Here is a 15,675-nt window from a genome sequence, read left to right on the forward strand (position 1 = left end):
GAGCCTCCTGGTGTGGTATTTCGCATGAGTCCAAGGACACAGCAGGACCTGGGGCCCCAGCAGAGAGCTGCCTCCCTGGCACAGTGTCCTGTAGGGACCACTATGTTCCAGGTCAGTGAAGGAGATTCAGATGGTGAGGAGACAACACAGGACAACGTTTCCCCGATTGAAGCTCTCAGAGAGACAGGGAGCTTTTCCCATGTTACTTACGTCTGTGGAGGTGGGGCTGGGCAGGGACACAGGCTGAACAGGTGCAGGGAAAGTGAATGTGGTCTCTGTCTTTTCATTTTCAGGGGAGTCAGGATGACTGGATGGGGGGGATGTTGGGGTAAGGGCTCCAAACCCCAGCACTGCATTGTATTTTGGAGGACGACCTATATACCAAGAGAAGGGAACAAAAGGGGAAAAGGGGGAGGGAAAGAAAGGGGGAAAATGATCTTACATACCTTTGGCCAGTGTTCCTCATTGGCTAGCATGGAAAAGGAAGTGAGGTAGCAGACAGAAGGTTAATACAACAGTCCCAAAGAGAGGAAGAGAAGCAAAGATTTAAATGTCATTAGAAACAACTGCCTGAGTCTCCAAAGAAGGGAGGGTAAGAGAGAACTTGGAGAGTGACAGGAGGTGCTGGGTCATGTTCAAGAGCCTCGCCTAAGGCAAGGTAACAGTGACATTCCTGGACTGTTACAATTTGAGATTTCTCATGCGAGAACCAAAGCTCACTGGGAACCAAAGCCAGGAATAAAAATTTACTTTCTTTTCCCATATATTCTGCATATTGTTCTCTAATGCTTCTTAGCAACCATCATTCTTAAAATAATATTAATGATTCTCTGTTCCAACAAATGCATTTATTTAGGATTTCTGCCTTTCCCTTTCTCTCCTGCCTACACTTTGGTCATTTTGTTGCCTGTAAGGGTGGAGAAAGGTGAAGCAAGGAGATAAAATTCAAGGTAACTATTCTTACCCCTTGCTGGTAGAGCTAGTGAGAGATGTGTTCCAGGAGTAGCTGGAACCTATGAGCTAAGAAAATGTGCTGAGGTTAAACATGAATTTAAGTAGGTCTGGACTCAGGTGTCCTCCCCAGCAGATCAAGGACTGTCCTCCCCACTTTCTATCACATTCCAGGGAACTATGTGTCTAAGAACTGGGGTTGTTCCAAAGACTTAGGAGAGGCTGTCATCAGCAACACTGCCAACTGGGAGACCTAATGAGCCAGCGTATTCTGAGTCCAACCTCGTGGCTACAGAAGCTCCATAAATGATCCCTAATGGGTGTGGAAAGTCCAGGTCAACCACTCTTGCCTGATATGTCTAAGTCAAGGTCCTGTGTTCTAAGGCCAGGGTCATGGCTTCTGGGCTGTGAGCGAGCAAAGTGTACACCTAGGACACCACAGAAGAAAAAAGAGCCAGAGAAGCACACAACTGTCTTCGAGCACTGGTGATGGTTCGTAGAATCATGACTTTGCCAACAGTTATAATTTATATCAAAATTCGCACAGGAGTCCTGATTCTGTCAGACATAACACACATTCCCTATCTGTGTTGCACTGGGAATGTCTGCAGCACAGAGACAGGCTGTGCTGGTGTGTCTCTCCTGGGGCACCGAGCGCTTCGAGGAGAAGAGGAAGATGAATGCCCTTTGTTTACCCACAGAAGGCATACCCTAGGCACTGTGAATGCAGGCTGTCATCCTCTGACCTTGGAAAGAGATGCCATGGTCTTTCTGGCTCATTTAACCCCTGTCCTTTTAGCAGAGACAGCCCACCAGCAGGCCAATTAACTGTGGCTTCTGGCTAGGGGTTCCTTTCTGAGAACTGGGTCTGAGGTCACTAAAAATTGCCAAAAACACAACAACAAAAAATAACCCATGATACTGATTATTGTGGCCCAGGAACTGATATGAAGCAACGGCTTCGGGTTTCTCATCTAAATATTTTTGAGCACTTGAAGGACGGGCAGATACAACATGAGAACGGGTCACTGCGGGTGGGCGTGCTCTCTCTTTGGTGGTGGAGGTGGTAGTGGTATAGCTGCAGCCCTCCCTAAGGCAAACACAGGGTCACGATGACCTCGTAAGATTGCAGCAGCTGAGATTGTGTGTGCATACGCAAAAATTAGTATGCTACTCCACTCACTCTGCAACCTTTCTAGCCTGGAACTATAATTCAGGGACACATTATCATGTGGAGAAAGGGACCTTGGGATGTATTACTGACATCAAAGAACAATTTCAGAACCTTGTTTATGAGCTCAAACTCTGAGCTATTAAGACCTATTTAGACCTGCTCAGTGAGAGCTGCCGCTGCTGCTGCCTCTGCCCTGAGGAGGAGGTGGAACGCCGCCCTGGGGAGGTCTAAAATATGAGGATGACGCTCTTTAGGAGTGTCTGCTTTCGGCAGCCTGTTTGACAGTGACCTTTTCTTCTCATAGATTCTAAGTTTTCAGTGTGGCTACTCTCTCCTTCCTGGAAAGTCTGCAGCTCACAGAAACTTAAGAGTGATGCTCCAGTCTCGCCAGCAGCAGGATGACTTAGACACTACTAAGAGCACCTTGGCAACAGCGGTGCCCTGTTCTGCTCAGTGCTGCCAAAATGCTTCCTTTCACATGGTGTTCTGTTCACTGTGCTGTACTCACAGGCGGCCTGAAGCTGGGGCAGAGATGCTGCACGGAGCCATTCCCCTGAGTCAGCTCTGCTGGAATCCCAGGAAAGGCAGCTTTTGATTAAGCATACAGAACTCGAATAGGAAATCTCACTCTCTTTTCCCCCATTCTCAGGGATAACAACAACAAAACTATTTTCAAGGGGAGAGGGAAGAAACACAACACAGAAAGCAAAGGCAACAGCAAGGGAGAAATATAAAAAGGTACTCACCTCTCTTCCGAGTCCCAGGATGCATTGTACTGTTCAGGTATGTGACTGCACTCTTCTTACGCTTTGAGGATTGAAGAAGAAAATGTGACTGCTTGAATAGCATGGTTACTACTCTACTGGCAAAAGCTAAAGACCAGGCACAGCATGCCTGTCAACATGCCAACTAGTTAGTGCCAGTCCCCCCAAGGTCTCAGCGCTAACATATTTTATTATATATATTCCAGAGAGGTCTGCCTCTGCTTCAGATGAGAGTTGTGTTGAAGCCAGGATGAGATGAATTTTTAAGGAAGGTTTGTATCTGTTCAAACTTAGGAAAAAACTAAGGGGAAAGCAATGAATAATAAAAAAGAAATAATGGGATCAGCCAGAGAAAAATCCATCATTTCACAAAGCTGGGCAAGTACAATCAGGGTACTGCTTTTAAGCAGTTTTCAAACGGGAGGTGCTGAAGTGGAACAGTGGGGAAGGGCCACGGGCTGGCCAGGAGTACCTCCGGCTCAAAGACCGCTCCACTGTACACTGGATTTGCTGTTGTTCTTCTTTTCCGCTCTTGCCTCTTGCTTTGGATTTCTTAGGAAAACAAAAGGTTTAAATTAGAGAAGAGGTACAGGAAACCTCAAAAACTTAACTTCATTATTCTCATTACTGTTTTTCCTTGATGAGTTAGAAATGGGGACCGATCTCTGTTTCTCTGCAGCCTCAGCAGAGGCAGGCACCCTGCTGGGACCGTCTACTCTCAGCTCTCGGAGAGCAAGACCATGCTGCCCCGTGCAGGCTCTGTGACTGAGCGCCCAATGGCAGACCACACTTGCAAACGGGCTGTCCTGGTTTATTTTTAGATCACTGTGATTTTGTGTGGATGAACTTTATCTAGACCGAGACTGAGTGACCATAGTTCACTGTTCTTTAATTAACTAACCAAGACAGGTAGAGCTTTGTAACTCTAACTGTTTTTAAGATTCTGATAAGGAAGAGTGAAAAATATAGACAAATTCAGAGGGGCATTTGCTACTTCACGCTGTCAGAAAAATAAAACGTTCCCCTAAGTGAATGGAAGTTACTTTAATTCAGGTAACTGGGGTGTTAGCCCAGGATAATAGTGTAGGTATACAGTGATAAGAAGGGGAGGGGCTGAACATTAGCCATTTTTACTCTTAAGGAAACAAAGTCCACGCTGACTAAATGATACTCTATTTGTGTTTCAGTTTTCTATTCTAGCAATACAATCAAACAACACTTTCAAAAGCTAAGCTCTGGGCCACAAACAAGGCAACATCATGAATATCTTCTCTTACCTTCTAGATGGTCATGTGTTACCAACCCTAGAGACACCATGAAGGCAAGTTTCTGTGCCAGAGAAACAAAAGATGAATATGCTTCAGTTTGGGTTCTCACAAAGCCAATCACATGCTCCTAGTTAGAATTCTAGAGAAAGCCAGCCCGACGAGCTGGTGGCCTGAAGAAGGCCAGGTGCAGGTGCAGAAGACTGGGGCACCTCCACTCCTACGGCCCCGGAGCTGCTCTACTGCCCTCCTGCTCACAGGGAGTGAAAGGAAGGACGAACGCCTACACCTTCTACTTCCTCAATGACAGAAATCAGCATCTTGAGTGACTCAAGTTTTTTTCCCCCTGCAAAAAAATCCTCTTAGAGTCCTGGCCAGTGTGGCTCACTTGATTGGGTGTCATCCGGTTTGATTCCTGGTCAAGACCCATGCTCAGGTTTCAGGCCCGATGCCTGGTAGGGGGCATGTAGGAGGTGGCCAATCAATATTTCGCTCTCACATAGATGTTTCTCTTCCTTCCTCTCTCTCTAAAAACCCAATAATAATATATATTTTTAAATCCTCTTAGAGAGAAGAGGATTTCATATTCTTTAAACATGTAGAGCCTGCTATACAATAAGCTCAAAATTCTAAGTAGTTCACTTGTCACGACGAGGTCTTCACTTGTCCAGACAGGTCAGGGTTTCTTATAATTTTGCTACCACTGACTGGACAATGCTAACTTAAAGCTAAATGATTTTTAGGAATGGTAGAAGGTGTTCTGCTTAATACTATGATTTTTCATTCAAACATGGGCCTAAAAAGCATGGAGCCATTTTTCTCTGACTAGATTGATTAGATACTGCACCCTACAGCTAAAAACATTAGATGCTTAAAGTTGGAGAAAGCAACAGACTGGTGCCTATTTTGCTCTTTGGTTGCATGTGGTCTGGAAAGTATGTTTTCATTTCCCGCTGAATCCACTGCATGTGGCTGCTACATGTGCCAAATAATGCATCATCGACTTCTGCCGATAAATAAGAATAACACCAATTGCTAGGAGACATACTCCTGTAGAATTATTTATACCACAAGTCTGTCTTAGAAAATCCTGACAGTTCACCCTCAACATTAAATATTATGATATTCTGGCCTGATGAGAAAGGTTCAGGCTACTCAATACAGTGTTTTATGAAGAACAGCTCTCGAAGAAGCCACTGCAGAACACAGAAATGACCTGTACTGCTGTCTCAGAATCCTGAAGAAGTGTTTTTATTTGATTTCTTATTCCAAACTCAGGGGGGCATCTCTCCCCCAACAGCCAGAGTTCTTTGGCAAGGAAAAGCAGTCTTGGACTTGCTGTCCATTTTCCACACTCTACATTTTATGGTTGCCAAATAACTTCATTCCTAATTTTCACTTTTCAAAAATTAATCAAGATTAGAAGGCTGTCTACCGACTAATCTCTGTGAAAGCAACGTGAGGACTGACACTCAGATGCGCTTTCCTTAATCAAGAGACAGCGCCCTTCTCGGCCGCTCACACCCAGCTCGTCCCTGCCAGTCCAGAGCGAGCTCACAGAAGAATTATTCAATAAATAAAAAAAAATCCTCTCCTGTGGGACAGGTTTTCAGTGACAAACAAAACGAAGAGTTGTCAGGAACTCTCGTCTCATCGATGTACCACACATGTGCTAAGAACTCGCTCATTCTCCTGATGGCAGCGACTCTCTCCAACTAGGAGGGAAGATACCTGCTGCTGCCGATGACGGTAGGCACCTGCTTCCTACACTGTGCCACTGACGCACATCCTTCAGTTTCTTTAATAAGAAAATTTTGCTAATAGCTTATTCTATTTTTTTTCGTCCAAGCTAATAGCGTGTTCTATTTTTCTTCCTCATTTTATGGAAAACTTTATAAGTTTCTCAGCAATTTGGTTCAAGTTTTGGTCCTTCCTTTAAGATAAATTAAAAATTAATCCACTTCATATCAGAAAGAATTATAATGTGTGTTTGTTTTAGGAAAACCTTCACTGGCTTTATAAATCACCTTTTAAAAAAAAAATGACATGAAGCTTTGATGGCTTCGTGCTACTATTTGACAGGGTTTCATTACAAAGAATGCACAGAGGATAGAAGGAAGTGAATGACCAGTCTAATAAAACCCAACTATCAGATATTCATCATCATCTTACCTGTCCAATTTTTCTTTTATAGCTGCTTGTGCAAAATCATCAAACTTAAAAATTCTCTTGTCTAAGAACATACAAATGCACCTTTTGCATTTGTATCAGAGTCTTGTTTATATTTCTATCCTAAATTGTGGTACAGATGTTACTATTTTCATCCCTACTTTTATGCTTCAGTGAACTACTTTTCAACTACTGGTTCATCTGGGACTTGGGAATCCAGTGCAATACAACAGTAATAACAAAAAGCATATGTAACAACTGTAATTGATAATATAGACCCTCGCTGAGTGAACTGAACATCTTATAAATGTTGGCTGAGACCAACAAAACATAATGAACATTAGGACTGCAATGGGGTATCTGGGAAAATGATCACTAAGCTCACATTTCAAGTCTGTTACGTGAAAGGAATGCCTGTATGCCAGCTCATGGACACTCAAGGCCACACTTTTAATCTGCCCTGGGCCAGCCTGACTTGGCAATAACAGCACTGAATAATGAGAAAGCAAAAGAAGAGACAAAATGATTCAGGAGCAAGTATCCCCCCTGGTGTGTGAGAATAAGCCACATCTCCTAGACAGCCACACCTCTGGAGGGCTGGACCGACCTGAGGGTTCTCCTCCCGTTTTGGTTTGGGTGCGGCAGGTGGAGTGACGGTGCGGCTCTCTGTTTGTTTCTCATCTGCTTCTGTGTGAGATTTAATTGTCTAGGAGAGGAAAAATAAATGAAAATTCAGAATTCACTTTTCATTAAAAGAATGGAAACAAACAAAGTTTGTAGTCAACAAGAAAGAAAAGAAGAACACACTCAAAGTGGAAAGAGTAATGAAGAAAGTAATATGGATTTCATTTTGGAAGAAAAGAAATGTAAAAGGCAAGGTCCCAGTTAAAATGGTTAAATTGTGTAAGTAGAGAAAATATGAGTCTATAAATACAATAGTTTAAATTATACAAAAAGAAAATCCATAGTTTAATTCCTATGGAATTAAAATAAAAGTAAAGCATAGGCTGCTCTCTCTGATTTTAACATATTTTAGAATGTAGGGGCAGTTTTCCAAAAGCAAGCCCACTTCTTGTTACATGTGGGTCAAGCACCAGCCCACAGCATGCTTAAGATCTGAATGATATAAAAAAATCTTACACACACACTCCTCTATTGCAGAACATTTCTAATCACAATCTAAGAGAGGTTGCAGAACTAGCCTCACTTGGGATATTTAAAACCTGTCTGCATCATCCATTAGAGACACACAGTTGCCAAGGAGAGGTCATCTTGCAAGAGGCTGACATTCTGATTACCTGCAACCTCGTCTTCCAGATGCATCCATTCAAACAGAAGAAACACCAGCAGCATTATCATTTTCAAACACAAATGGCGGCTAGCAAATTGGTAGACTGGGCTTGCATTACTATTCTTATCATGACCCAGTGGATAATTCATTTCATGAAGCCCTCTATAAATACTGAAATGATGCTAGGACAGTAGATATGAGACTAAACACAAACCTAATTTACTTTTTCAAAATTAAAAAAAGGAGATGCCAATGGTCTTTTTGTATGGAAACAAGTAATTAAATAAGTGAGAGTGAAACTGATCATTGATGAGTAGGAGCCAAATAAAAGACTTCAGTCCTACAGGCAAGACATCAAAAGTTCTCGAAAATCATTATGCTGTGAAATATTTGACTAGATCTGAAAAAACTAACACAGTCACAAAGATCTTTCCTGGCTGCTCCCATATTTTCCTTGTTTATCATATTACCTTAGGAAAGTGTAAGCATCTGTTTCGAGGTACAAATGCTGCCTTGTTTTCTCCAGTGTCTTGCCATACCTCCTCCCCTGCACAACACGCAGGGAGGGCCCTACACAATCCGCACCCCTTTGTGCCTGGCGCAACACCTCACACAGAGCAGGTGGGGAGTGTGGCCACCAGGAGAATCACTCGTGACTCTTCTCTCTCACACCACTCAGTTTTGAACCAAAAGGACATATTTACCCCTCCATAAAACAAACCACCACACACAGCTACAAGGAACGCACAGGAAAGCAGTTTATATGACATTTTTAAGGTCTTAGGTGTCCAGAAAGCTTATTTCCAAAGCTCTCTTGATGTGGAAGGACAGAGTCAGAGGGAGGAGGGAGACAAGCCGCTCAGCTGGAGGGTTCGCTGCTCCACAACTGTGAAGTCCCTGAAGTCCCTCGCTCCACCTCCAAGGCCGTACAGCAGTGGCGCTGCCTCCGGGGAAAGAAGACAAACCAATGCCTTTCCACTGAGAAATGGTCCAGGGTCCGAACCTTCTCTCTCATGCAGAAGAGTACAATTATCTCAGGGTTGGATAAAACACACCAAAATCATTCAAAGGAATACAAATAAAATAAACACTGGGGAGGTATTTTCCTCTCACGGGTCTCTCTCACTCTGTGAAAGGCCCGGTGCCGTGTGGGGAACAGCACTGTGGGGAGGCCCACGTGGTGAAGAACAGACCCTCCTGCCGACAGCCAGTGAGGAGTGAGGCCTGCCAACGACCATGGTCTGCATCTGGAAGTGGATTATCCAGTCCCACTTGAGCCCGAGAGATGACTGCAGCCCTGGCCAGCTAGTCTGGATACAAACTGCGAAGGACCTTAAGCCAGAAACACCCAGCTATGACACAACCTGATTCCTGACCACCAGAAACTGGGTAACAAATGAAAGTTTGTTGTCTGAAGCTATTTAAAACAAATAAAAACCATTAGGGTGAGGGAGTGACATCACAGAAATGGCAGAACAGGGAGTTCTAAGAATCAATCCTTCTACTGAAGCAACCATTAAGCTGCATAAACAGAATCTTTTTAGAACTCTGGAATCCAATAAAGTTATTGCAACGAGGGGGCACTTAAGAAAGAGGCTGCTATATTCTACTAAGAAAGCATTTTTTTCTTACCTACCAACAAAACTCCATTCCCTAGCTGGGCAGAGGCTGTAGGGATGGTGACCTGTGTCCTTGGTAGGACTTGCTGGTGCCAGGGGGAGAAATATGTTTTCAAAAACTTGTGTTTATGAATTTTGACTGTTTGATGACTGGTTCGAAGGCTGACTTTTGATTTGCCCACCTTAGGCTGGAATGACTTTCCAGATGGCATCTAAAAATGTATACAGTAAGTCCTCACTTAATGTTACCAAAAGGTTCTGGAAAATTACGACCTTATGCAATTTTACTATAGGCTGACTGATATAAACCAGATCCTATGGATAACAAGTAGCCTATAGCAAAATTGGTTTCATTATATGTTATTTTGCTTAAAATTGTTTGTTTCAACATTGTTCATTTTATGTGATGTGAATTTCACCTCAATTAAAAAAATTAAGTTGGCAAACAAAATTAAAAAATGGATGAAGCTAAAAGTTTGGTCTCTATCAGAGATTATAAACCCTTATCCAAAGGTGAAGCTTCCCTGCAGATATTTTTTGCTTACATGATATATAAAGAGTTACCAGTATTTTAAAACCTAGGTGATTTCTCAAAATATCTGGATTTCTGGCTTTTCTTGAAAAATTTCCATATGATAAAAATTGGCTATTGCCAAGAAACAGCTGCTTCCTGGAGATGGAGTATATTACTTTGCAATTTACCACAGTCTCTTCCACTTTCTACTGTTTTCTTGACACCAAGGCCAAATTGTCAATTTTATCATGCTTGTCTTACTATTTCAAAGAGAAATTAGGAATAAAAATGGGACCTGATTCCCAGTCAGGGCACATGCCCAGGTTGTGGGCAAAATCCCCAGTGGGGGGCATGCAGGAGGTGACCAATTGATGTTCTCTCTCATCAATGTTTCTGTCTCTCTCTCCCTCTCCTTTCCTCTCTCTCTAAAATCAATAAAGGAAAAATATATTTTAAAAAACAGAATAAAAATGGGATATTTCTTGCACTCACGTATCCAGTGGGGACAAAAGTCCAACCTGCTTTACTCATTCATATTTCCTGTTTCACATACATGGCTCTTAAATTTGTAAATCCTTTTTTGTTATTATAAAGATAGAAATAAAAATCTCTAAACAAGACTAGAATTAAGTTAACCATTTATACTCTTAATGCCAAATTCACCTTCTGTGACTTGGCTGTATGAATGAGCAAAGTCAGGAAATGGCAAATATATAAACGTCCAAATAGTTTCATCAATTAAGGTTAAATAAATTTGGATGGAAGGCAAAGCAAAAGCCATGGTTTGGTCCCTTGGATCTATTTTCCCTATAGCAGTATTCAAATGGAAGCATTAAAGAGTCACCAGCTCAAGATTACTAAGAGGGAAGACTGGGTTTTGAGAATAACACATCAGATAATATTCTCATCTTGAAAGTACTCCTTTTTTAGATGATACTGTGTAGGTTCCTATATAAGACATATATGGAAGTAGGAGAATGGGTGGCAATCTGACAGTTTTTCCCACAAAAACCTGGGATTTTTTCAGTAGCTGAGCCTTGGGTCATACACAGAGGTCTTCGTTGCTGGGGGTGGAGTGGGCTGGATAAGAAATGAACACAACTCCTGAGAACTAACTGTGTCAGACACAGTCAAGGGGACTTGAAACACTTCATCTCATTCCATCATCAACAGGTATTTAGCCCCATTTCCTAATGTTGGGAAGGAAAAGGACATAAAAGGTAGTGCTGTGGGGGCGTTACATTTGGATTTATCTACTTTTCTGCATAAATGTATGTTTCCAGTCTATCTCAAAGTTCTTTAAGTTCTACCACTCATTTTATTCAGAACCACAATAATGTGGTTTCTAATAAGGGCTAAGACAGGGGACCCCATCTCTGGAGTGGATAAGGAAGCTGATGATCTCTGACAGGGCAAGAAGTGAGACCACTGCTGTTGTAATGGGCACTGTCTTCTCCTTTTCCTAGGCCAAGGTGGGAGCCTTTGACTCTGCACAGCTTGCCAGGCTCAAACACACGAGAGAGGGAATTTTGTGGGGGTATAGGCTTTGATGCATCTACCTTCGTATGAGACACCACGTGCGGCACAGCAGCTGGCACATGATCCTATTTTTATTCAATGATCATCATCACCCTAAAGGAACAGTAGAAAGCAGAAAGAAACCCACCTAGCCTGGTCACACAGACTGTTGGGAACAGGTTTTGATAACTCTATGAGCAGGCTATAAGCGGTACTTCGTGGCTACATGTGCATCTACATTGCTTCACTCTTAGCCATCTGTGAGATCTCTTCATTGCTATACATGTGATGCTGGAAATGAAACATGAAAAAGAAGGACAGCAGAAAAATCTGAAGAGAATTCTGAGAATGGAGTCTGTCTAAAGCGAATCCTTGCAGTTAACCTGCCTGGTAATCCTTGCTGAGCTTGGTAACCTGTAAGATTGTTATGCCAGGTAGCATACTAAACTAAAACAGCAATTACTGGGTTCCTCTGTTAGCTCAACAAGGAGAGAAACTATAGAATTTTAAAAGACTTTTTTTTATTTTTTAAGAATTCATGGGAACCTTTCCATGATATTATAATTAATTCTGAAAGCTCTATCAATGCGTAAGGCCAGAACATGAAAAGACATTAAAGCTCTAATAAGAAAAAGAGTTATAAAATAATATATATTGATTTTTTTTTTTTGGCATTTATCTTCAGATAGAGCGGGAGGGCAAGAGGGAGGAAGAGAGAGGGAGAAACATCGACATGAGACACATCGAGTGGCTGCCACCCACACAACCCCAACTGGGGCCAGGGACAAACTGCAACCAAGGTACGGTGTGCCCTTAGTGGGAACCGAACCTGGGACTCTCTGGTCCGCAGGCCGATGCTCTAACCACTGAGAAAAACCGGCCAGGGCTATATCGATTTTTTTTTTTTTTTTTCTTTAAAAATATTAGTATGTGTGCCTTGGCCAATTTGGCTCAGTGGTTGGAGCATCAGCCAGTGGACCGAAGAGTCTGGTCAAGGGCAGGTCCCTTGGGGTCTTGCAGGAGGCAGCCAACTGATGTGTCTCTCTCACATCAATGTTTCTCTTTTTCTCTCTCTCTCCCTCCCTTTCTCTCTCTCTCCCTTCTTCCCTCCCTCCCACTCTGTCTAAAAATAAGTGGAAAAATATCCTCAGCTGAGGATTTAAAAAAAAATTAGTATATGCATAGAAAGTATGTGGGGGAATATAACCTATATTGTTTATAACTTTTGGGAGGTAAAAGTATGGAGGAATTTTACTCTCTTCAAAGATTATGGGGGATACACTTTCTACAATATATATTTCTGTAATGTTTGAAATTTTAAAACAATGAGTATGTATCATCTTTGTAAACAGAAAAAAACAAGAAATGTAAAAATTAGATAAAACTGAAAAAATTCTTGTCTCCTAAAAATACCTTTATCAAAAAAGAGATAAAAGAGCCCTGGCCCGTTTGGCTCAGCGGTTAGAGCATCGGCCCGCGGTCCAGAGAGACCTGGGTTCGGTTCCTGCTAAGGGCATGTACTTCGGTTGCAGTTTGTCCCTGGCCCTGGTTGGTCATGTGGGTGGCAGCCACTCGGTGTGTCCCTTTCACATCGATGTTTCTCTCTCTCTCTCTTCCTCTCTCTCCCTCCCACTCTATCTGAACAAAAAATGGAAAAATGTCCTCGGGTGAGGATTAAAAAATTTTTTAAAAAAGAGAGATAAAAGAGAAATAATATTTAGCAATCTTAAATAGTGTTTTGAAACTATGTTCTTTATAATTCTAAGGGTCCTCAGAGGTACTTTGCAAGCCATCCCGGGACATAAGGGCAAATGATCTTCAAACATGCCTCTACCCAAACTCCTAAGCTTCAGCATTCTACATTCAATACTTTAATACTGAAGTTCTACTGATAAATTTGAAGACTTCTGATCTAAAATATGTGTAAGTAATTTATTTCTGAATGTTCCTCAAGGTATTTCCTGGAGTTTGAGTAGGCTCCCAGGAATAGAGAAGTATTCTCTCCTGTGTTGCCTGAACACAAGATTTTGGTACCAGCCTCCCAGTGAAAGGTCTGCTGCAGTTATGAGCTGCCTGGGTAGGAAGCTGGTGCTCTATGCATAAGGTTCCCCTGTTCCAGAGGCCAAGGCAGCACAGTGCTTTCTCATTCCCCGCCTTCTGGCCAGCCTCTCTGAAGCACAGTCAGCCTCCCGGAAGCAGAAGATTCAGGGTCACCAGAGACTGTTTTCAGATAAATGGGAACTCAAGCCTGAGCAATTAGAAGTAGGTTAATGTCTTTTTAAAGTAACTTTCTGAAGGAGGATGCTTTTCTTTGCAAAATTCTTCTTTTTCATCACTAGTTTTTCTTTAAATAGAATATATGGTGATTGCCTATAAATCCTTTTTCTTGTTTTTTGAAGTCTTTCTGTCATAGAACCCTTAAGTATTTTGAGGGATTACCTGTATTTCTCTGGCTTCATGTTTGTTTGTTTTTTAATCCTCACCTGAGAATATTTTTCCATTCATTTTTTTAGATAGCACGGGAGGGAGGGAGGGAGCATGGGAGGAAAGAAGGGGGTGGGGGGAGAGAGAGAAACATTAATATAAGAGATACACATCAAGTGGCTGCCTCCCACATGACCCCAACGGGGGCTGGGGATCGAACCTGCAACTTAGGTATGAGCCCTTGACAGAGAATCCATACTGAGACCCTTTGGTCTGCAGGCCAATGCTCTAACCACTAAGCCAAACCAGCTAGCCTCTAGCCTCATGTTTTTAAGAGAACATCTGCTTTTAGAAATATAAATGAAAAGCTTCAATATTGGAGCTAAAATGTTTGTATCCTCTAGAGTTAAAATAATGCTTTATAGAAAAAAATTTTCATTATCTATAATAACCAGGGAAAATATTTGAGGTGAAAACCCTTTCCTTCTTTTGTTTATTCTTCCTGACTCTCATAGTACTATCCTCATCTGGATTCTTATTGGGCCAAAACTAATATGGGATTTTCTGTTTACTATCTCATTTGTGCTTCCTGTCTGAGGGCAGCAGAACCCATCTGTGAATTTCTGCTTCAGAACCAGCAGGGGGAGCTCACTCACACAGGACTCTGAATCCATCTATAAGGGAATAAAGGAAAAAGCAACCCAACTTTCTTCAGTAAGAATGGCCCTTCTGCATTTTGAATAAATGATCACATAATAAGCAACAGGTTACTGACAGGGGTGCTGAGAGAGAGCCCTTGAGAAGATATATTTAGAGAGAGACCAGCCTCAATGGCAAGGCTACTGCCCAAAGCAGGTGCATACTCTTGCCTGTACCTGTTTTTCAAGGCTTGGCTTGCTAAGCTGTACAGTTTGAGGTCCAGCGAGTCTGGTCCCTGGAGTAGCTATCACAATGCTGGTGAGCTGGGCCATGGGGAACGTTTTGGCTATGGTTGCAGTCTGCCCATTGACGACCCGGACGGGGTGGATGGAATTCTGGGAGGTAGGGAGGGTTGTGGGGGTAAACTTGGTCAGCATAACAGGCCTCTGGATAAGTTGAGGAGCTGCAAGCATGGGAGGAGGTGCTGGGGCAATAGGAATGTTATTCTGGGCCACAGGCTTGGGTCGAACCTATGGGGAAAGAGAGAACAATTATCGTATTACTTAAAGAAACTTCCTGTAAGTCTAAGTAATTATCAGATCTTCTACACTCTATATGTGAAATGCTATTTAGTACAAATATTAATATTTACTTTTTTAATTTCTATAGATCTCAAGATATATAATCTTATAAAAGATTCATCAGCTCTTTAGAGGGTTCAAATGCTACCCTAGAATGCAGTTCTGATTCTAAACCTAGCACTATTATACCATGCTGCCTCTTCAGGCTGAGGCCAAACGCCCAGTCCAGAGACTGCTCCCACCCAGAACTTGTGCCCAGAGCACGGTAATAATGCTGCTGATGGCCTTCATGCACATTCTTCCTCTCCACAGCTCAGTTCACCACCATCTCTGGCCCTTCAACTCCCCGCCTTGGCCACCCCTTCTCTCTGTTTCCTTTGTGAGCTCTTCCTCTGTGAAACAATAAATAATAAATGTAAGTGTATCTCAGGATTTTGTCCTGGAACCCCTTTTCCTCCCGGTGTCCTCACTCCCAGGAGCTCTCATCCCTCCTAGGCTTCACTTAACATCTATGTACTGAAGACTTTCACGCTTGTATCTTAGGACCAGACATTTCCTAAATTTCAGAGCCATATTCAACTGCCTATTAGACATCGCTATTTGGAAATCTCACAAGAAGTTCAAAATCAACATGTCTAAAACTCATTCATTTCTTCCTCCAACCTTCTCTTCCTTCTATAATCATCACCTCAGTAAATGGCATTTCCTTTGCTAAATAAACTTCAGAACGATTCTGATGCTTCCTACTTCACCTCTACTTCTTAAA

The 15,675-nt window shown here is 42.4% G+C and overlaps 1 protein-coding gene across 2 annotated transcripts in view; it reads right to left on the reverse strand.

Moving 5' to 3' along the window:
- Positions 1-15,675, reverse strand: part of PHF21A (PHD finger protein 21A) — a 170,709-nt gene that overhangs the window by 11,572 nt on the left and 143,462 nt on the right. Inside the window, exons 9-14 of one of the 2 annotated variants that reach the window (XM_036259785.1) lie at positions 14,565-14,858; positions 6,931-7,029; positions 4,167-4,218; positions 3,362-3,441; positions 2,872-2,932; positions 447-469 (exon numbers count right to left, since the gene is read on the reverse strand). In XM_036259785.1, the coding sequence (XP_036115678.1) occupies positions 447-469; positions 2,872-2,932; positions 3,362-3,441; positions 4,167-4,218; positions 6,931-7,029; positions 14,565-14,858 (609 nt within the window). Of the gene's footprint in view, positions 1-210; positions 375-446; positions 470-2,871; positions 2,933-3,361; positions 3,442-4,166; positions 4,219-6,930; positions 7,030-14,564; positions 14,859-15,675 lie in introns of both variants that reach the window. The other variant, XM_036259783.1, reaches the window with a different exon arrangement.

This window comes from Molossus molossus, unplaced genomic scaffold (genome assembly GCF_014108415.1).
Source record: "Molossus molossus isolate mMolMol1 unplaced genomic scaffold, mMolMol1.p scaffold_m16_p_13, whole genome shotgun sequence".
Classification (NCBI taxonomy): Eukaryota; Metazoa; Chordata; class Mammalia; order Chiroptera; family Molossidae; genus Molossus; species Molossus molossus.